Here is a 21,793-nt window from a genome sequence, read left to right on the forward strand (position 1 = left end):
CCGGTACTGTACAATTTCCCCCTGGGGATCAATAAAGTATTTCTGATTCTGAATCTGATTCTGATATCCAATGTTATCCACATTCCTTTCAGTCCATTCTCTTTTCTGCTCCACAAGTGGCAAGTCCACATTGGGATGAAAATTACCCCACACAATATTTAGCCCATAATCTAACCCATTTAAACCATATTCGACTGCTACTGTATCAATATTCCAACCAAGTCCTTTACGTTGTTGTGAATATTCCCAACAACCACACAGCACATTTGTTGCAGGTTGTTCCTCATCAGATCCCTTTAACTTAACCCAATATGCTTTAAACAGTCTATGGCTCACAACGATGCCTCCTCCAACCGGGTTGCCAGACCTTGTTGCTCAAGTCACTAAACTGTAATTACAATTTGAATTGTTAATTATATATACACGCGAAAGGTTCATAATTAACAAACCAATCCTTCACTTAAAAACTAAAATGGCATCTAATCAACTGTATTCAGACATGGTTGATTACCAAAATTATTCTAGACAGATAGAGGTTTTTCTGCAGCCTGGCAACCTACAGCATCGACAATACCTCCCATTCAGTCATACACAAATGTCATGAATAAGCCATATATGACATATTTGATGAGCCAAAGAAAACTTGTTTTAATCTTATTTTATTAGATGATTAGATGCCTAAAAGAAAATCTAAATTTCACAAAAATACAACACAAAATGCAAGACAACTCACATTTATCCACGTCACCTTACATCAGCATAACATTACAAATGATGGGACCTATTAATCCATTCTTGAATATATGAGATATGCACATGTATACATAAACTATAAGCATGACTGTAAACATACATGTATACAATGTTCAGTATGTACTTCAAGGCAAACATTCTCAAACGATAACTTCAATAACTCGCGTATGAGATTAATTGTTTATTTATGTACAATGCTTGTATTACAAGTTTTTCATTTCATAATAACTTCACATGACACTGCAAGAAAACAAACAGAAAATGTCTTTTGTAAGACTAAGATAGCTTTTTTGACCATTACACACATTACTGGACGTTCTTTTAACAAATCCTTCCTGTACACACACACACACATATACCATGTTAACACATTTTAGAGGTCAAAGTGCACTGCTGCTGCCATTGCAGCACAACTGAGGCAGAGGTGATTAGTTGGTCAATTATTTAAGGGAACCGTTAAGTTTGTGGCCATCATCAGTGTCTATCTTCAGGTAGTCTGACTCACCGGATGTAGGCTGTTGGGATAAGACTGCCATTGGCCAACTATTTCAGTCTGCGTGTTACCGTTTTGCAAGGGCACAGTCACTGCATCCTGGGCTTAGCGCTGTCCAAGACGATTGTGATTGGTTTAAAGAAATACAAACAAGCCAGAGCGTTTTTTTCTCCTGTCCCAGAATGATAATGGGTTGAGCTAGACCTTTCTCCGAAGTGTGGAGATAGGTCTGGCTATGTAAGCCAACTATTCTCCTATACTGGGCTGAGGACCACCATTAAGTTAGGGCGTATTGGATTGCTTTTTTTAGTGTTTAGTTCCCTCCCTCCACAGAGTGATACCTTTTTGCCCTCATTGCCATCCCAGCCTCGTAGATTGCTAACTGCAGAGCTGCTCCGGCTGGTGACTTAGAAAAGCCCTCCTCTGAGATGTAGTTTATCTTCAGGTAACCCCCCGGCCTATGCAGAGCCACTCCATGGAGGTGGGAGAAGAGCAGCGGTAAGTCACTTGTCAGCGTGTAGTGAGATACCAGCCTCAGCTCAGTGGGAATGTCTGTTTCCTCAGAGTACTCAAAAATGGCCGCCATGTATTTGGACATGTCCTGGCCCCTGGCTTTGGCTCGTCCCACCTCCTCTCCGACAAGTCTGATGGCTACATCAGAGCTGAAGGCGTTGGACCCAAAGTCCAGCCCTCTGTCTGCCTCATCTTTGTTGTCACCCTCTGGCTCTGGCTTAGGTCTGCGATTGAAGCCCCAAGAACAGATCACCAAGATAAAGTCGCTCTCCCGGATCTGACGGCAGTGCCAGGCCATACTGCCCTCCTCAGCCACGCTCAGAGAGTCCCACAGGTCCAAGCACACCTGGGAAGAACAAAGGAGAACACTGTCACGACAAAGTGTTCTAATAACACATTTTACACACCCCTATTTCATATTAAAGAAAAGATTGAAACACAGAAATTGTCAATATAATAATTAGCTTTGTAAGATGACAGTTATCCTTTTTTGTATTTCCGTCCTAGCCTTGTGGACAGTGGACCCTTGGGGGCTTACTGGGGTGGGGGGTGGGGTTTCCCATCCAGTCTACATGTGTTTTGTGGACTTGGAGAAGGCTTATGACCGTGTCCCCGGGGGGTCCTGTGAGGGGTACTGTGGGAGTATGGGGTCATCGGGGCCGTTGCTACAAGCCACCTGGTCCTTATATGTATATGTGTATATATATATATATATATACTGTATATATATATATATATAGTGCAAGCTGTATCTGTATATTCTGCACAAAAGTCAAATACGTTTTCGATGGGTGTCCCTTGTCACAGATTCTGTTTGTGATATTCATGGACAGGATCTCAAGGCACAGCCGGGAGAGGAGAGTGTTTGGTTTGGGGACTTCAGAATTGCTTCTCTGCTCTCTGCAGATGATGTGGCTCTGTTGGCTTCATCAGATTGTGACCCACAGCATGCACTGGGGCGGTTTGCAGCCGAGTGCAAAGTGGTCGTGATGAGAGTCAGCATCTCCAAGTCCGAGGACATGGTTCTCTCCTGGAAAAAGGTGGATTGCTCCCTGCCTGAGCAATCTGAGTTACTGCCTCAAGCAGGGAGTTCAAGTATCTCGGGGTCTTGTTCACAAGTGAGAGTAAAATAGAGCGTGAGATCGACCAGCGGATTGATGCGGTGTCAGCACTAATGCAGGTGTTGTATTGAACTGTTGTGGTGAAGAGGGAGCTAAGCCGGAAGGCAAAGCTTTTGATTTACCACTCGATCTACCTTCCAACCCCTAGCTATGGTCATGAGCTTTGGGTAAGGACCGAAAGAATGAGATTGGGTATACAAGCGACCGAAATGAGTTTCCTCATCAAGGTGGCTGGGGTCAGCCTTAGAGATAGGGGGAGGACCTCAAAAGGGATCCGAAGGGAGCTCGGAGTAGAGCCGCTGCTCCTTTGCATCGAAAGGAGCCAGTTGAGGTGGTTCGGGCATCTGATCAGGATGAATCCTGAGCGCCTTCCTTTGGAGGATTTCTGGACATGTCCAACTGGTAGGAGACCCCGGGTTAGACCCAGAACACGTTGGAGGGATTACATATCTCATCTGGCCTGGGAACGCCTCGAGATCTCCCTAGAAAACATTGCTAGGGAGAGGGATGTCTGGACCACCTTGGTTAGCCTGCTGCCACCGCGTGCCCGGCCCCGGATAAGCAGTAGAAAATGAATGGATGGATGTATTCATAATTTGTTTCTGCCTGTCCGATTCCACTGAATCAGCACACCTGTAGGAAAAGGCATTAGAGCCACGACATGTCATGTCCACTACCTGAGTGGCCATGTGTTGTTGTATGAAGGCCCCTAACTGCATGACAGCTTTGACATGAGCGGGCCCATCATAACTGCTGTAGCAAATCAGAAGACGAGGAGGGGTCAGCCTGTTTCTGGGCAATGCCATCACTTCCTCCTGAGTCCCGCTTTCTTGATGCTGCTTGATAACATCTGAATGGATGAAAATAAGAAATCTGGTTGTATTTCACATCATGCCAGTAATGGAAAAGACAGAACAGAGGTACAAGAAAGGTTCTCTGTCAAATGGTGTAAAATGGATTATTATCATGACTTATTTTGATTAGCTTTCATGAAATGCAAGCAGTGATTTTACATGAAGTATTTGGTTTGTCTTCGCACCTGGTTTTATGTCAAGTTTCTTCATCTGCAGCTTGGGCCTCCTCCTGGTGAGAGCAGCCAGTAAGACTACAAGTATGGCTACCACAGCCAGGCCCAGTGGAAGCATCAAAGCCCAGGAGAGAGTGACAGAGAGTTGCAAGGCACCTTCTGAGGAGTGGGGAGTTGTGATTACATGATAATTCAGTGACAGACCTTAAAGAAGTAGTTTGACATTTTGGAAAATGCGTTACTAATTACTGCCGAGAGTTAAAATGAGATGATTGATACCACTGTCATGCCTGTGTGCTAATTATGGAGCTAGAGCTGGGAGTAGATTATTTTAGTTTAGCATAAAGACTGGAAGCATAATAAGAATATTTCCCCAAATTCCAAAGTATTACTTAAAGGGATGAAAGACTGATGGGATTGATCACACATGTATTAAATATACACAGACTGTATTCATGGTCCAACAGACACTTAAATATTATATCACTTATATCTCCACAACAAAATGAAAAGAGAGGTTTGCATAGCACCTACTATGATGCATAGTGATTGTGTGGATCAGCAGCAATAAAACAACCTCCCCCACCTTTTTGAATGTGCATGACTTGAACACTGAATGTTTTCCTCACTGCATCCACTTCGTTAGCTGCAATCTGTGAAACAAGAAATGTTGAGCATGACAGTTCATTCTTGACCTTGTAGATTGACAAAATAAACTTCTTTTGGGGGCCACTTGGGGGCAGCGCAACAAGCTGTAAACAAAACACTGACACATCACCTTATAAAGTTGATATATCGACTGTGTTGGCTAACAGCCTATTTATCCAGAAGACATGGAGCAACATTAGCATTAATTTGGGGTTGTGATGATGAATGCAAGTCCAATATTCACTCTCCTTTTATCTCTGTTTTGCTCTCCACCAGCTCTTGAGGGGAAATATCTGGCTAAATGCTAAATGCCGATGGTTGAAAATTAATGCATAAAATATATAGATAGTCCATATAATACATATTTTTTGAGACTGGTATTTCAATATAATTTATTAAACACAAAGCCCCTGAGATTAGGTTGAAAACAGTTGTAGTTTTATATATTATGCAATCAGTGTTAAGGATAGAATAGTTATAATCCACTTTTATTTTACCTCACAAGTGTAATTGGTTCCTTCTTGAAGGCCATTCAGCTGATAGCTGTGATGAGTTTTGTTGTTGGTGGAATTCTAAGGAAATTAAATACAAGTATTCAGTTCACTTAATTATCAAATAGTTCCGTAATACACATAATAGAAGCAAGGCATTGGCAAAATATAAAGCTGCAGAAGTTGAAACAACTCACAGGTGTTATGTCTGTGTATTTCATTATGCCGTTTGCGTAACACAGTGAGAAGTAGCTTCTGATGCCCAGGTTCGGGGGAGCCAGGTTAAAGGTCACTATGATGGCAGTCCCTTCATGTTGGACCTCAATATATTTGGGATACCAGTCTACAACCAGACCATAAAATATTGACATGATGTCAAGCTGATCATAAGAAGAAACGGTAACGCTTCATTTTACAGGTCCGCAAATTTCATGATAAGTAGGTGATAATTACATGCATACATACATTTCAAGGAAAGTAATACGAAGTTAACTGATATCTAGATAGTTCCTACTAGCTAAACCCTGTTCCGTTGCCATCTCATCTGTCTCCGGTTCTGGTGCCCATTCCGGCGCCACTCCCCCACTGGGTCCCCCCACCCCGGACTTGAAAACCTTCTCCTCCTGCAGGGCCAAAGCTCCTGTGCTAGCTTCCAGACCCTTGTCGGTAGCACAGGGAAGACTTTGTTTTCCTCCTGGGCAGATCGACTTCAGGGCTAACCCCCTTCACTTTTACCCAACAGCTGGGAAGCAAAACGCAGGAATTTCTTGGTTATTGAAGAGCTGCAGCATTTATTCATGGATTGATAGATTTTCAGCAAGTTTAACTTTTGTGAAAAATCGAACCGCAACTGCTTATTAGGAAAGAGCACAATATAATTCTTAAATAATTTTGCAGTAATTTTGGACACATTTAGGGGTAATTTGGGGATAATTTCAAAGAAATTTCAAATACGTAACTTGCTAATTATCACCTACTTTCCATGAAATTTGTGGACCTGTAAATTGAAGCATTACCGAAGAAGGAAAACATTTATTGTTATACCAGACTTTATTTGGGAACTATGAGAAATTCTCACCTTTTTTGCACTGCTCAAGACCGTTCTTCTCTGCACATGCTGCAAAACCAGCGCATATTACTATAAATTCACCATTGTTTTGACAATAGTCTTACTGAAAGATATATGATGAAAAGGGCAAAGTTTAGAGAGCAGAGAGCTTTCTGGGGACAGAGCAGGAGATGTCATTATATGTACAGTAAATAAGCCAAGAGAAGGAGGGATTTAGATTTTGAAGGTTACCCTGAAGCAACCACAAAGTTCACTGAAACTGTGTGTGTGTGTGTGTGTGTGTGCTTTATGAGATAATATCTAGTCTAGAGCTTAAAGTAGTCTTACAGCGTGTGGAAAAGATCTTGCTGTGGTAGAACCTCTCCCACTCCTCAGGCACTGGCAGAGCCATGACGGTAACAGCATACTGGGACCCAAGGGAGAGGCCGGGGAAAGGGTCTGACTTGTACACCTGCAGAATTCAGTGGCAATTATGACTTCAAACACACTGCACACTTATCTGATAAGCTGAGATAAGAGTTTTTGACATATTCTTTATTAGTGGTTAAATAGAACGGCTTTCTCATACAAAGTCTCATATATATTGCTGTTATATATTATATATATTCATCCATCTATTTGCTATACCCACTTATCCTTGAGAGTCACAGGGGGGCTACAGCCAATCCCAGCTGACATATGTTTATCAACACTTTCCCCAAAGAATTGTTGAGTCGAGTTGCCATTTTATGTGATGTGACGTTGTGTGTTTTTGATTGAATTTGAACTTTTTACTTACTTTTTTGTAGGATGATTTGATTTGAGCATATGCAGATTTGGATATGAGACTTGGACTTGGTTATGGTCAGATTTGCCTCCCAGAGTACCAGAATACTAGTACAGAGTGGTCATTGCAGCCTGTAGCTCTGGTACTAACTTGTGGTTCTTTCATGAAACATTTACCATTAAATAGATATCACGTTTTTTAAAACATGATCCCTGTCTTTCATAGGCAACAATATGGTGTTTATGCATTGCAGTTCTTAAAAGTCACTTGTTGGTTTAACACTTGCTACACTTTAACAATTTCACACTTTTCTTTATTGTATGATGACGCCTCAAGGACATGTATGGATGTGTTAATGACCTTTGGTATGGTCCAGAATACTTAAATAATCTGTTGATTTCATGAGTCTGTTCTTAAAGCTGTGTTATTATTGGTTCTGTTAGTTAAATTATAAAGCTTGTATGTAAGGTGAAGCATGCTTTAGTGAAGTAATGCTAGATTAAAGCTGCATTTCATGTGTGATTTGTGCTATTTTCCAATGCTTTATGCGAATACATATTTCATATACATATTCTATAGGTGAGTTCAAATGCTCACCTATAGGACTCCATTAGAGATTGTCATTAAGTTGAGTTAAAAGGGTTAAAAAGTGGTATTTGAGTATAAATGATAGTAATGCTAATTCATTTTCAATCTAAAGCATATAATCCAAGGAAAATTGTAAAGCTATTGTGACATATTCCATCAGGATGTTAAAGTAAATGGACTCAAATGGTCTCACATATATAGTGCTTTTCAACCTTCATGGTTCCCACAGTTTTGGAGCTACAGCACTGTGTGTCATCTATAAAGGTTTTGTGAAGAGTTAGACCATCATTCAGCCAGGGATGCTATAGGACATAGTTTTTACATGTAAAACAATTAACACAATATACGTTATATTAACGTACATCACCCCTGTCCCCACTGCGTTACATTAACGCACCCACCCCCTACTGGACACTTTATCTGGACACTTTACTTTATTCTGGTCACTGCACTGTTGTTATTTATCTTATCTTATTTTTTATTTTTATTTTTATTCTTATTCTTATTTTAGCTTTTATATTCTACTTATTTGTTATCAAAACAATAGCACCTTCAGACCACAGCAAATTCCTTGTAATGTATGTTACTTGGCAATAAACAGTTTCTGATTCTGATTCTGATTCTGATTACAGAAACCGAAATGAAGCAGGTGGATAGCAACTTGTTGCCTAGTAATGGGCAAATTGCACTAATCTGTTTCTAATATGTCAGACATAAAATGCATCGTCGTGGGACATAGTGACGCAAATATCTCTTCTTTGAAACTGGCAGATTACATATAAAATTAGACAGATGAGTTGTGTACACAGGGTTGAGCAAAAATGATTTGTTTCAAAAACAAAATCAGCCCCATACAACCTATAGTTATCAAAATAAGGGTTATTAGAAACCTCACCGTTTTCATCGTTTACCAAGTCAAACACAGTAATGTGTGTTCCTTTCATTGGATTAAGTGTTAATGTGGTTTAAATGTATGCATGTGGAGTTCCCACCGTTGTGAGCATGTCCAATGGTGTATGGTGTCATAGTCCTTCAGGACATTCTCATAACAAAAGGCTAAATAACAGACTTCCTGTGACGTTGCCTCTCGTGTGATAATTACAGCTTTTGAATGATCTTGATGAGCTTGATAAAATCATAAGGGCATATTTTCAGTTTTTCTGAAGGATGATGTCACTGTTATCCCACCCAAAATATAACATAATTTCATAAACACCAGGTCATAATGTGAGAGTATGTCCAGAAGCTAAAAGATACTGGCTGCTGGTGTGTCTTCCCAGGGGAAAGTCTTTGGTCTTTGGGGTGGGAAAGATTTAAGATCCACTCCCTGATGAAATAATCTGTAATCAAAATGTAAATGTATTTATATTCAAAGTATTGCTTAGTTGTTTGTTGTTGAGAACTGCTTTTAACAAGAATTTGCGTTAAAAGTGGCATTCTAGGCAGAAAAAGAAGCACAGACCAAAGCGAGCGGGGCCCTTCCTACCCTTTGAGCATGTGAAGCCGGGATGGAGAGGTTACGGTGGAAGAGAAAGAGCTGACAGGCAACACCAGACCCTCCCAAAGCCTGGAGGGACACCTGAAAGCCTCGCAGGAAGGCGATGCCTGCAGCAAACACAAAAGGACAGCGTGAAGTCAGTGTCACGGACTCGGCAAGCCATCATCTAAGTTGCATACAAACTCCAAAGTCAAATGCATGTGTGTGCTGCTTGTGTTACACCAGTTCAGTGCATGCTCAATTAAACTTTTAACAAGAAAGTCTGTTATACTGTCACCTGTCAAAGCCTGGAATAATTCAACGAGCTGTCTCTCATACCTGTACTTAGAAGCATTCTCATAATGCAAGGCATAATTTTCGCCTTTCAAAAATAATTCACTGTATGTCACCTGAAGTAAATCTTCTTTATGTCAAACCCTGATATGACAAATTATTTGGGGGACGTAACTCCTGCCTGACATGGTATTTTAATTTCAAAACTGGCTACAGTCTTAAAAACTGACCAAACAACTGTATGACTTTCGCCCCAATTTAAAGACATGCTATGTATCCTTATCACAACCGCATACAGAAATTGGCTTTAGAATATAGGATGAGAGTATTTCGTTGTCAATCTGTATCAACATACCATAGTAACTGGGCTTCCAGGAGACAACCATTGTGTCATATTTGGGGTTTGGCTCATGTACAAACTCAATCTTCACATCATTTGGTGCTTGGACATAGTGCTGACAGATTTTAGGGTCTCCTTCTCCTAGCAACTCAAAACATGGCCATGGAATACAACCTGAGGAGAAATAACAATGACACATAGAATATCAAAGTGTTTTGCTGCAAAAGACATTCTCAGTACATGATGATTTCTTGACAGTGCACAAGTCAGCAATCAATACATTTCTGGATATCTAATATGAAAGGAAACAGGATGTTTTAGCAAGACCGGGCTACAGTCATGCTAACGGCTATGAGGTTGTACTTGTTAGCATGCATGGATAAGCGTAAATACAGTAAGATTGTTATTCACGTCGGCGGTAATGACTCCCGGTTACGCCAATCGGAGGTCACTAAAATTAACGTGGAGTCGGTGTGTTCGTTTGCAAAAACTATGTCGGACTCCGTAGTTTTCTCTGGGCCCCTTCCCAATTTGACCAGTGATGACATGTTTAGCCGCATGTCATCATTCAACCGCTGGCTGTCGAGGTGGTGTCCAGCAAACGATGTGGGCTTCGTAGATAATTGGCGGACTTTCTGGAGGAGACCTGGTCTGATGAGGAGAGACGGCATTCATCCCACTTTGGATGGAGCGGCTCTCATATCTAGAAATCTGACCGACTTTATTAGTGAACCAAAACCGTGACAACCCAGAGTCCAGACCAGGATGCAGAGTCGCAGTCCTACACGCTTCTCTGCGCTTCCATTAGAGCAGTTACCCACCCAAAACCCCATAATGACTGTGTCTCCCCCCCGACCACTTAAATTAATTCAATCAAAATTAAACAGGAGAGCAGTCATTAATAAAAACCTAATAAAAATTAAGACCACCACTGCTATAGGACAAAACAATAGGAAAATTAAGTGTGGACTGTTAAATATCAGATCTCTGTCATCTAAAGCTGTATTAGTAAACAAGCTAATATCAGATAATCATTTTGATCTACTGTGCTATTATTACAGCTATTATTACAGCTGTAACTACTATCATCAGTCATATTTCCATTATTATTATAATTATAGCTGCTATTTCTACTGCTAGTCCGTCTGTCGGTCTGTCTATCTGTGTCTTTATGTCTATCTCTCTCTCTGTCTCTTTCTGTCTGTCTGTCTGTCTCTCCCCCTCTCTCTTTCTCCCTCCCTCTCTATGTCTCTCTCTCTCTCCCTCTCTCTCTCTTTCTCAAACCCAACCGGTCAAAGCAGATGACCGCCCACCTAGAGTCTGGTTCTGCTTGAGGTTTCTGCCTCTTAAAAGGAAGTTTTTCCTTGCCATTGTCGCCAAAGTGCTTGCTCATGGTGGGAACTGTTGGGTCTCTGTAATAACATTATATTATTATTATTATCAAAGTGTTTTTATTGAATTTTCTGTTCAAACAACAAACATCCCATTCAAAAAAAAAAAATAAATAAAATAAAAAAAATAAAATAAAATAAAATAAAAAAATAAATTAAAAAAAAGACAGCAGGACTCAAAACATACATCTCAAATACAGGTCTAAACCACAGACAAAACAGTAACAAGACATACCATACTAATATCAGACATCAGACATACCCATCACCCATGTGGGAAGGGAAGGGAAGGAGGGGGGGGGGGTCAAAAGCTGCCATCTATGTTGGGGCTAATTAGAACTCATGTTCAAAGTAGGAAATAAAAGGCTGCCAGACCGTAGAGTACTTCTTAGTGTTGCCCTGCAAGGTGAATCTAATATGTTCTAATTTAAGGTGTGCCATCACCTCTTCTACCCATCGTTTATGGGATGGCGGTGTCGCCTTTATCCAGTTAAGTAGGATCAATCTCCTAGCCAGCAATGAAGAGAATGCTATTGTTTTCCTTTGAGAGATTGTTAGTGGCGCTTCCCTTGGTGTCACACCAAAGATGGCTGTCAGAGGGCCGGGCTCTATATCTTTGTTATAGATTGACGAGAAAGTTCTAAAAATTCTGGCCCAGAACTCTTTCAGCTTGGGACAGGACCAGAACATATGACCTATATTGGCTGGCACCTGTTTACATCTAGGGCAAGTCGGATCAGCCCCCTGATACATTCTTGCCAGTTTGTCCCTTGAGAAATGAAGTCTGTGTAAGACCTTAAACTGTATCAATCCATGTCTAACACATACAGAAGAAGAGTGTATTAGTTCCACTGCCCGTCTCCAGTCAACATCTGATATGTCCAATTCTAACTCTTCCTCCCACTTCCTTTGTAAGATATCAAGGGATGGGGAAGCCACCTTCTGGATGCTCACATAGAGCGTGGAAACCGTCCCTTTAAGAGTTGGATTCATGTCTAGCAGCCCATCTATCCATCCACTCCGCGGCAACTCAAGGGATGAGGCGAATGTCTTTTTCACAAAATCTCGAACCTGAAAATATCTTAAGTAATTCGTCTTTGAGGGGATTCCATATTCCTTCTCCAACTGAGCAGCAGACATGAAAACACCACCTTTAAAAAGATTTTTGACGCATTCCACCCCAGCTCTATACCATTCCCTAAATGCTGTTCCCCCAAGGGCCGGGGAGAATAAGTGATTGCCATAGACGGGAGCAGACAGGAGGGCGTTTCTATTTTTAAAATGTGTTCTGAATTGGACCCAGATTTTGATAGAGTCACATACAACAGGGTTGTTTGTGTAAAGGTGTTTGCTTAAGGGCAGAGGAGCGCAGACCAGGGAGCATAGGGACACCGGGCTAGATGCATATCTTTCCATATGTACCCACACTGGAGTTTCATCGTCATCCAACTTTGAGACCCAAAACAACACCTTATGTATATTAGCAGCCCAATAATAGTGCATATAATTTGGTAGGGCCAGGCCTCCCTCTTCCCTCTGTCTCTCAAGGAACTCCCTTCTTATCCGGGGGACTTTTTTTTCCCAGATAAAGGTGGATGTACATTTATTCAGTTCTTTAAAAAATGACTTCGGTATGAAAATTGGTACCGTCTGGAATAAATAGAGGAACCGTGGCATTATGTTCATTTTAACAGAATTTATCTTCCCTGCTAATGATAGGGGGAGGGATGACCACCTTTCCATATCTAATTTTGCCGTATCCAATGTTACTTTAAAATTATGATTAAATAAATCTTTATACCTCCTTGTTACATTGATACCTAAATAGGTAAACTTATCCTTATTTGTTGTAAAGGGATAGGCCTGGAATGAAAGTTTCCTCGCCTGTTTATTAATTGGGAAAAGGACACTTTTTCCCAGGTTAATTTTATAACCCGACACCCTCCCATAGTCTTCGATAATACCAAGAGCTACCGGGATGTTCGTGACAGGATTCGACAGGAAGAGGAGGAGGTCATCAGCGTATAAAGACAACTTATGAATTTGCGTGCCCCTGTGTATTCCCCCGAGCTCAGCAGCATGCCTCAGCATTATTGCGAGGGGCTCAATTGCCACATCAAAGAGCATGGGCGACAAGGGGCAACCCTGCCTTGTCCCCCGAAACAGAGGAAAAGGTTCAGATATTATATTGTTTGTTCTTACCATAGCCTGGGGGTTCGCATAAATTATCTCAATCCACGAGCGAAATTTAGGACCGAATCCGAATCTCTCGAGGGCCGTGAACAGATAGAAATACTCTATTCTATCAAAGGCTTTGTGGGCATCCAGGGAGATCACAATCTCAGGCTCAATGTTATCTTCAGCAGTGTATATCACATTAAACAAGCGACGGAGATTACTGGAAAGTTGTCTACCAGCAACAAACCCTGTCTGGTCAGGATGAATTATTTTACTTATAACAAGCTCAATCCTAGCCGCCAATATTTTGGCCAATATCTTATAATCACAGCCAAGTAGACTCACTGGGCGGTATGATTCACATTTAAGTGGGTCTTTATTTTTCTTAAGGAGTACAGAGATCAAAGCCTGTGACATTGTTTGAGGCAAAGCTTTTTTATCAAGGACCTCCCTATATACTCCACAAAGCAGGGGTATCAGTTTAGAAGCGAATGTTTTATAAAACTCACTTGGGAACCCATCAGGGCCCGGCGCTTTGCCTGTCTTCATATTCCGAATCGCATTCTCTATCTCCCTAGCCGTCATGGGTCCCTCTAATCTATCCCTATCTGCGTCATCTAGGGATGGTATTTCCAGATTTTCAAAAAAAATTTTCACTCGTTCCTTGTCATCTGTTTCTGAAGTATACAGATCCTTATAAAAAGATTTAAATTGGTCGTTAATACCCTTCTGATCTATAATTTTGTTTCCCAGGTTATCTCCTATCTGTACTATCCTGCCAGCAGCTGCTGATTGCTTCAACTGGTAGCTCAGGAGCTTACCCGCACGCTCACCATGCTCATAGAGATCCTGTCTTGACCTAAGATATAGATCCTCCTCACATTGACTTATCAAGACATCATATTCAGTTTGGAGCAAAATCCGCTTTCTATGTAGCTCCTCAGAGGGAGTCATAGAATTTGCCAGGTCAACTTCTTTTATTGCTTTTATTAATTCCGTGGTACGTTTCATCTTTCTCTTCCTTTCACCAGCACTGTATGAAATTATTTGTCCTCGTAAATAAGCTTTTAAGGATTCCCACAGAGTGCCATTACTTATATCAGGGGTATCATTAAGTTCTAAGAAAAAGACTATTTGCGAGTTTATGAATTTTGTAAAATCATCATCTGCCAATAGCCTGCTATTAAGGCGCCACATTCTCTGAGGTGGCGTATTCTCAGGAAAGTGAAGTTTCAACATGACCGGGCTGTGATCAGATATTACTATACCAGTGTATTCTACATCTGTTACTATAGAAGTCAGTTTATTATCTAATAAGAAATAGTCAATTCTAGTATATGTTTGATGTGGTGGGGAGTAAAAGGAGTACTGTCTGGAGGTTGGGTTTATGAATCTCCATGGATCAAACACACCATATGCTTTACAAAAAGAGTTAATGCATTGTGCTGATTTACTTAATACATTGGATGTTGGGCTAGAGCGGTCCAAGGTTGAGTCTAGGACACAGTTTAGGTCTCCCCCTAGAATCAGATTATGAGCGTCCAAATTAGGCAGTAATGAGAATAAGTCCTTAAAAAATTGAACATTATCCCAATTGGGTGCGTATATGTTTGCCAACACCACTGGCATATTGAATAATTTTCCAACCACAATAACATATCGACCATGTTTATCTTTTATAGTAGTTGTTTCTACGAATTGTACATTCCTGTGTATAAGGATGGCCACTCCTCGACTCTTACTATTGAAATTTGAGTGATAAATCTGATTGAATCCCCCCCTACAAAGCTTGAGGTGGTCCTTGTTCAACAAATGCGTCTCCTGTAAGTAAACTATCTCCGCTCCCTGGTCTCTCAAATGCGAAAATATCTTACTCCGTTTAGCCGGCTTATTGATCGCCCTTACGTTCCAGCTCATCAATTTTGTGTCCATTCTGCTCGCATCCATGTTTGGTGCCATGTCAGGAGTCCGCAGCCCGGAATCACCATTGCACCCCTATGATACCCACTTTCCGGATCACACCTTGAAGATTTGGCAGCAAAAACAAAAAGGTTAAAAGGAGAGGGTCTGGGGAGGGAGGGGGGGGTGTCACACACACAGACACAGCTAACACATAACACATTACATATATGAACGCTAACACAGTGCTCTTTAACGAGCTCTCTCGTGGCCAACCGGTCCATCATCCTCCTACACACCAAGCCTACCGTGTGCGGCTCCGTGTATATCACCCCCTAACCTTAAAAGTATAACATCACCCCTTTGACTTAATCACCTCATGGGAAAAACAAACAGAGGGAGCTCTCAAGAGCAAGATCCTAAATAATGTAAAATATTAAAAATAGAAATAAAAGGCAATACCATAGGCAGTAGGCAACAATAGCCAAGGGGGAAAAATCAATTCTTAAACCTTGAATAAGACAAAACAATAATATGACAGGGCAACCGTAGCTCCTAGGATGGGATGAGAATTATATATCTATATACAAAGAAAAAAAAAAATATATATATACATACACCCAGCAATATATGTGAGTGCATGTGCATATCCCCACTTAAATACACACTGAAACAAATATTTCTTTGTCAATATTGTCAAATCTAGTCAACAAAATCCTGCTTGCAGTAGTCATCCCATTTCAACAGTGTAAGCATGTGTACATTTCTACTTAGCCAAGCTGAAACCAGTCTATATGCTTCACCCAGGGTTCAGTTTCTTCTTGATGTAATCCACGGCGTCTTTTGGGCTCTCGAAGATTTTCGTTTGCCCTCCTTCTGGCGTAATCACCAGGGTTGCCGGGTAACGCAGCCCATATCTGATCCCCGTGCAGGCCCGCAGGAGGCTTCTTGCTTCTTTGAAGGCTGCTCTCTTACTGTTTACCTCCTGGGTGTAGTCCGGGAAGATGTGAATCTGTCCGCTCCGACCCTCCGGTGTTCTCTCCATTTCTCTCGCCTTCTTCATTATCTCCTCTTTCTCTGTAAAGTAGTGACATCTCACGACGAACGCTCTCGGCGGAACTCCGTTCCCGTCTCGTCTCGCGCCGAGTGTCCGGTGTGCTCGATCAAGCGTCGGTGTTACTGCTAGTCCCAACTTGTCTTTCAGCAAGCCCGCCATAAAGTCTGACGGCTTTTTGCCCGTCTCGGCCCCTTCTCTTACCCCCACGACACGTATGTTGTTGCGTCGTGATCGTGCCTCGAGGTCTTCACTCCGTCCCCTCAGCTTCAGTACCTCCTTCTCCATTTCTTTCAGTTTTGTCTCAATGTTGGTTATGCTGTCAGACTGACCATTCAATATTTCATCCACCTCTTTTTTCCGTTCGTCCATCCTATTAGCCAAACTGCTAGTATGATCGCTAATCAGCCTCACCTCCCCACGTAGCAACTCAAACTGAGCTTTAGCATTCTCTTCCACGCTCCTAGCCCATTTTTCCATCTCGGCCTTCGTCTCTTTCCTTCCTTTCTCTACTTCTTCTTTGCACCTCACGATCTCGGTCTTTGTCTCCTCCCTGTATTTCGTATTCTCAACGTTGCCGTTTTTAATCTCGGACATCATATCCTTAGCCCACTGAGGCATGTCGTCGGCACGTGTTAGGCTAATATCACCCTTGCTAGCCGAGGAGGTCAAGTTGCTAACCACCGGCGGCTTTTCTCCGCCCGTTCGAGTCGATCTGGAGGTCATTTTCGGTCGTAAACTGCACTGAGAACGCACTCGTTCACTCCCAAAACAGAATCTTATTCGTCCAGCCCCCCCAAAATGATACAAATATGGCGATATTAATATTTTTGACTACTTTTACACGGAGCCTCCGCACACACGTCTTCACACGGCAAAGCACATCCGGAAGTCTTCCTGTAATAACATTATAAAGAGTCGGTCTAGACCTGCTCTATTTGTAAAGTGTCATGAGATGACTTTTGTTGTGATTTGGCGCTATATAAATAAAATTGAATTGAATTGAATTGAAAAGAAATATTTCATTAAGAATATCTGTCCTAAATGATGATCTGCCAGATCTCATGCTTGTTAGTGCTGCAAAGCTGTCAGATGCAATAACAGTGTTATTTATTTCCTTCTCTTCTATCCACTGCAAGGCCAATAATATTGCCAATAGCTCTGAGGTATACTGACAAGTGGTCTGACACTCTTTTCCTAATATATGATTCAGTCACTCGGATATAAGCTGCTGCACCTGCACACCCTGTAACAGGATCTTTGGAGCCATCTGTGAATATGAACACAGAGTCTGAAAAATGCTGATCAAACTTTGCGGCATACTGAAAGTTGCTTTGACTTGTCCTTCAATTGCTGCTGTATATTGAGGTCTATACTTGGCAAGGAGAACAACCAGGGAAGAATGGAAGAAATTGAAACTGTGGGGCTGTACTGTAATTGATGGCCTTTGCATCACCAATCCACCCAAAACTTTTGTCTCATTATGTTCCCAGCATTCTGTTAAAACACTTTTGGCAGGATGTGTCATGTCTCGTCATTTACGTTAAGTTACCGTTTTTGTCTCATTTAGTCATGTTGTCTTGTCATTTCCTGTTTTATTTTGTAGTATTGTGTGCCCTCTCGTTTCAGAACATTTTACTTCCTGCCCTCGTGTTTCCCGCCTTTGTGATTGTCAGTCCCCCTGATTGTTTCCACCTGTGTTCACTCACCTCATGTTTAAATAGTCTGCGTCTCCCTTTGTCTTGTGGCAGTTTGTCTTGTCCTCAGTGCCATGATAACCAGCGGTAATTCCATGTCAAGATTTCCTGTTAGTCCCTGTGTGAGTTGTTTCAGTGTTCTTGTTAATTTGTTCACTTTACTGTCTTGTTTTTCCTAGTTTTGTTCCTCCACTTTTTGGGAGTGATTTTCTGTTGTTAACTTTGTAGATATCTCTTGCTTTGTCAAGCTTCATATTTTGTTATAAATAAATACTCTTTATTATATATTTGTACTTTGTTTGAGTCGTGTGTGTGGGTTCATTTTTTGCCTTGCTCAGTCGTGACAAGATGCATATCAGAATCAGAAACTGTTTATTACTAAGTAACATACATTACAAGGAATTTGCCGTGGTCTGAAGGTGCTATTGTTTTGACAACAAATATGTAGAATATAAAAGGTAAAATAAAAATAAGATAAGATAAATAACAAACAGTGTAGTGACCAAAATAAAGTGTCCAGTAGGGGGTGGGTGCGTTAATGTAACGCAGGGGGGACAGGGGTGATGTACGTTAATATAACGTATAACTTGTGTTTGTGTTCGGGGGGGGGTCAATGTAAGTTCGTCAGGTTGACTGCAGAGGGGAAGAAACTGTTTTTGTGGTGGGAGGTTTTGGTCTTGATGGACCGCAGCCTCCTGCCAGAGGGGAGGGGGTCGAACAGATGGTGTCCAGGGTGGGAGGGGTCAGCAGCGATCTTCCCTGCTCTCCTCAGGGTCCTGGAGGAGTACAGGTCCTGAAGAGATGATGTTCAGCTCCCTCAGGAGCTTGACGGAGCTTGACGGACTGGTGACTGGAGGTGCAGCTGTTGGTGTACAGGGAGAAGAGTAGAGGAGAAAGAACACAGCCTTGAGGGGAGCCGATGCTGATCGTCCGCGAGTCTGAGACGTGTTTCCCCAGCTTCACGTGCTGCTTCCTGTCAGACAGGAAATCTGTGATCCACCTGCAGGTGGGGTCAGGCACGTTCAGCTGGGAGAGCTTGTCCTGAAGAAGAGCCGGGACGATCGTGTTGAAGGCAGAGCTGAAGTCCACGAACAGGATCCTGGCATAGGATCCTGCGGAGTCCAGGTGCTGGAGGATGAAGTGTAGGGCCAAGTTGACGGCGTCGTCTACAGACCTGTTGGCTCTGTAGGCGAACTGCAGGGGGTCCAGCAGAGGGTCGGTGATGGATTTGAGGTGGGACAAAACCAGGCGTTCAAATGATTTCATGACCACAGAGGTCAGGGCGACGGGTGTGTAGTCATTTAATCCTGTGGGCCCTGGTTTTTTGGGGACGGAGATGATGGTGGAGGCCTTGAAGCAGGCTGGCACGTGGCATGTCTCCAGTGAGGTGTTGAAGAGGCTCTTGGCTTGTAGTTGGTGATCTGTCTGAGCCCCCTCCACACAGAAGCAGAGTCGTTGGAGGAGAACTGGTCTTGTAGTCTCTCTGAGTACAGTCGTTTAGCTTCCCTCACCGCCTTGCTAAACTTGTACTTGGCTTCCTTAAACTCTGCTCTGTTGCCACTCTTAAACGCCTCTTCCTTTTCCAACCTCAGCTGTCGCAGTCTTTCTGTGAACCAGGGTTTGTCGTTGTTATAACTCACCCTGGTCCGAGTTGGTACGCAGCAGTCCTCACAGAAGCTGATATATGAAGTCACAACCTCTGTGTACTCATCCAGACTGTTGGTAGCAGTCCTGAAAACATCCCAGTCAGTACAGTCCAAACACGCCTTCAGGTCCTCTGCAGCTTCACTGGTCCACTTCTTCGAAGTTCTCGCAACAGACTTAGAAAGTTTTAATTTCTGCCTGTATGCAGGAATCAGGTGGACTATGTCATGGTCAGAGTGTCCCAATGCAGCGCGGGTGACGGCGTGAAAAGCGTTAATGACTGTGGTGTAACAGTGATCCAGAGTCCAAATATACAACTGAGCGCCACAGGAAATCATTCCTGCCTGTGGCCATCAAACTGTTCAACTCCTCCCTCAGAGTGTCAGACACTCAGAAGAAACAGACTGGAAATCTGGACCTGCTTCTACATATACTACCTCACTATTACTTATTCTTAAATGTCAGTGCAATACATATATGGTCAAACACAATAGTGCAATACATACAGTGCATCCGGAAAGTATTCACAGCGCTTCACTTTTTCCACATTTTGTTATGTTGCAGCCTTATACCAAAATGGATTAAATTCATTTTTTTCCTCAAAATTCTACACACAACACCCCATAATGACAACGTGAAAAAAGTTTATTTGAGATTTTTGCAAATTTATTAAAAATAAAAAACCTGAGAAATCACATGTACATAAGTATTCACAGCCTTTGCTCAATACTTTGTTGATGCACCTTTGGCAGCAATTACAGCCTCAAGTCTTTTTGAATATGATGCCACAAGCTTGGCACACCTATCTTTGGGCAGTTTCACCCATTCCTCTTTGCAGCACCTCTCAAGCTCCATCAGGTTGGATGGGAAGCGTCGGTGCACAGCCATTTTCAGATCTCTCCAGAGATGTTCAATCGGATTCAAGTCTGGGCTCTGGCTGGGCCACTCAAGGACATTCACAGAGTTGTCCTGAAGCCACTCCTTTGATATCTTGGCTGTGTGCTTAGGGTCGTTGTCCTGCTGAAAGATAAACCGTCGCCCCAGTCTGAGGTCAAGAGCGCTCTGGAGCAGGTTTTCATCCAGGATGTCTCTGTACTTTGCTGCATTCATCTTTCCCTCTATCCTGACTAGTCTCCCAGTTCCTGCCGCTGAAAAACATCCCCACAGCATGATGCTGCCACCACCATGCTTCACTGTAGGGATGGTATTGGCCTGGTGATGAGCGGTGCCTGGTTTCCTCCAAACGTGACGCCTGGCATTCACACCAAAGAGTTCAATCTTTGTCTCATCAGACCAGAGAATTTTGTTTCTCATGGTCTGAGAGTCCTTCAGGTGCCTTTTGGCAAACTCCAGGTGGGCTGCTATGTGCCTTTTACTAAGGAGTGGCTTCCGTCTGGCCACTCTACCATACAGGCCTGATTGGTGGATTGCTGCAGAGATGGTTGTCCTTCTGGAAGGTTCTCCTCTCTCCACAGAGGAACTCTGGAGCTCTGACAGAGTGACCATCAGGTTCTTGGTCACCTCCCTGACTAAGGCCCTTCTCCCCCGATTACTCAGTTTAGATGGCCGGCCAGCTCTAGGAAGAGTCCTGGTGGTTCCGAACTTCTTCCACTTACGGATGATGGAGGCCACTGTGCTCATTGGGACCTTCAAAGCAGCAGAAATTTTTCTGTAACCTTCCCCAGATTTGTGCCTCGAGACAATCCTGTCTCGGAGGTCTACAGACAATTCCTTTGACTTCATGCTTGGTTTGTGCTCTGACATGCACTGTCAACTGTGGGACCTTATATAGACAGGTGTGTGCCTTTCCAAATCATGTCCAATCAACTGAATTTACCACAGGTGGACTCCAATTAAGCTGCAGAAACATCTCAAGGATGATCAGTGGAAACAGGATGCACCTGAGCTCAATTTTGAGCTTCATGGCAAAGGCTGTGAATACTTATGTACATGTGATTTCTTAGTTTTTTATTTTTAATAAATTTGCAAAAATTTCAAAAAAACTTTTTTCACATTGTCATTATGGGGTGTTGTGTGTAGAATTTTGAGGAAAAAAATTAATTTAATCCATTTTGGAATAAGGGTGTAACATAACAAAATGTGGAAAAAGTGAAGCGCCGTGAATACTTTCCGGATGCACTGTACATATGTATATATATATATATATATATATATATATATATATACACATACATACATATACATTGCTATTGTATATATTTTTTACTTTTATTTTTCATATTTGAAAATATTGTAAATGTGTATATTTTTATTTTCTATTTCTCATTTTTATATTTTTTACATACTTTCATTTCTAATTTATGCTGCTTTCTACTCTTGAATGGGAGCA

The 21,793-nt window shown here is 42.2% G+C and overlaps 1 protein-coding gene across 1 annotated transcript; it reads right to left on the minus strand.

The window, feature by feature from the left end:
• Window positions 1-1,223: 1,223 nt before the first annotated feature.
• LOC139307198 (interleukin-17 receptor D-like) lies at window positions 1,224-16,264 on the minus strand. Its single transcript, XM_070931059.1, has 11 exons — window positions 16,024-16,264; window positions 9,596-9,754; window positions 8,956-9,074; window positions 6,443-6,566; window positions 6,125-6,163; window positions 5,244-5,389; window positions 5,053-5,127; window positions 4,494-4,560; window positions 3,920-4,066; window positions 3,558-3,730; window positions 1,224-2,105 (listed from the first exon to the last, which is right to left on the minus strand). Exons 1-11 carry the CDS (start codon window positions 16,262-16,264, stop codon window positions 1,560-1,562), a joined length of 1,836 nt encoding a protein of 611 aa, XP_070787160.1. The 3' UTR covers window positions 1,224-1,559.
• Window positions 16,265-21,793: the final 5,529 nt, after the last annotated feature.

This window comes from Enoplosus armatus, unplaced genomic scaffold (genome assembly GCF_043641665.1).
Source record: "Enoplosus armatus isolate fEnoArm2 unplaced genomic scaffold, fEnoArm2.hap1 Scaffold_106, whole genome shotgun sequence".
Taxonomy (NCBI): domain Eukaryota; kingdom Metazoa; phylum Chordata; class Actinopteri; order Centrarchiformes; family Enoplosidae; genus Enoplosus; species Enoplosus armatus.

Excerpts from the sequence above, each read along its gene's own strand:
- LOC139307198 (XM_070931059.1), bottom strand. The coding sequence starts at position 16,264 with ATGGCGGGCTTGCTGAAAGACAAGTTGGGACTAGCAGTAACACCGACG. Across the intron at positions 6,567-8,955 it reads CGGCTTCACATGCTCAAAGG|GTGTACAAGTCAGACCCTTT; the intron begins GTAGGAAGGGCC and ends TGAATTCTGCAG. Across the intron at positions 5,390-6,124 it reads TCTTGAGCAGTGCAAAAAAG|ACTGGTATCCCAAATATATT; the intron begins GTGAGAATTTCT and ends GTCTGGTTGTAG.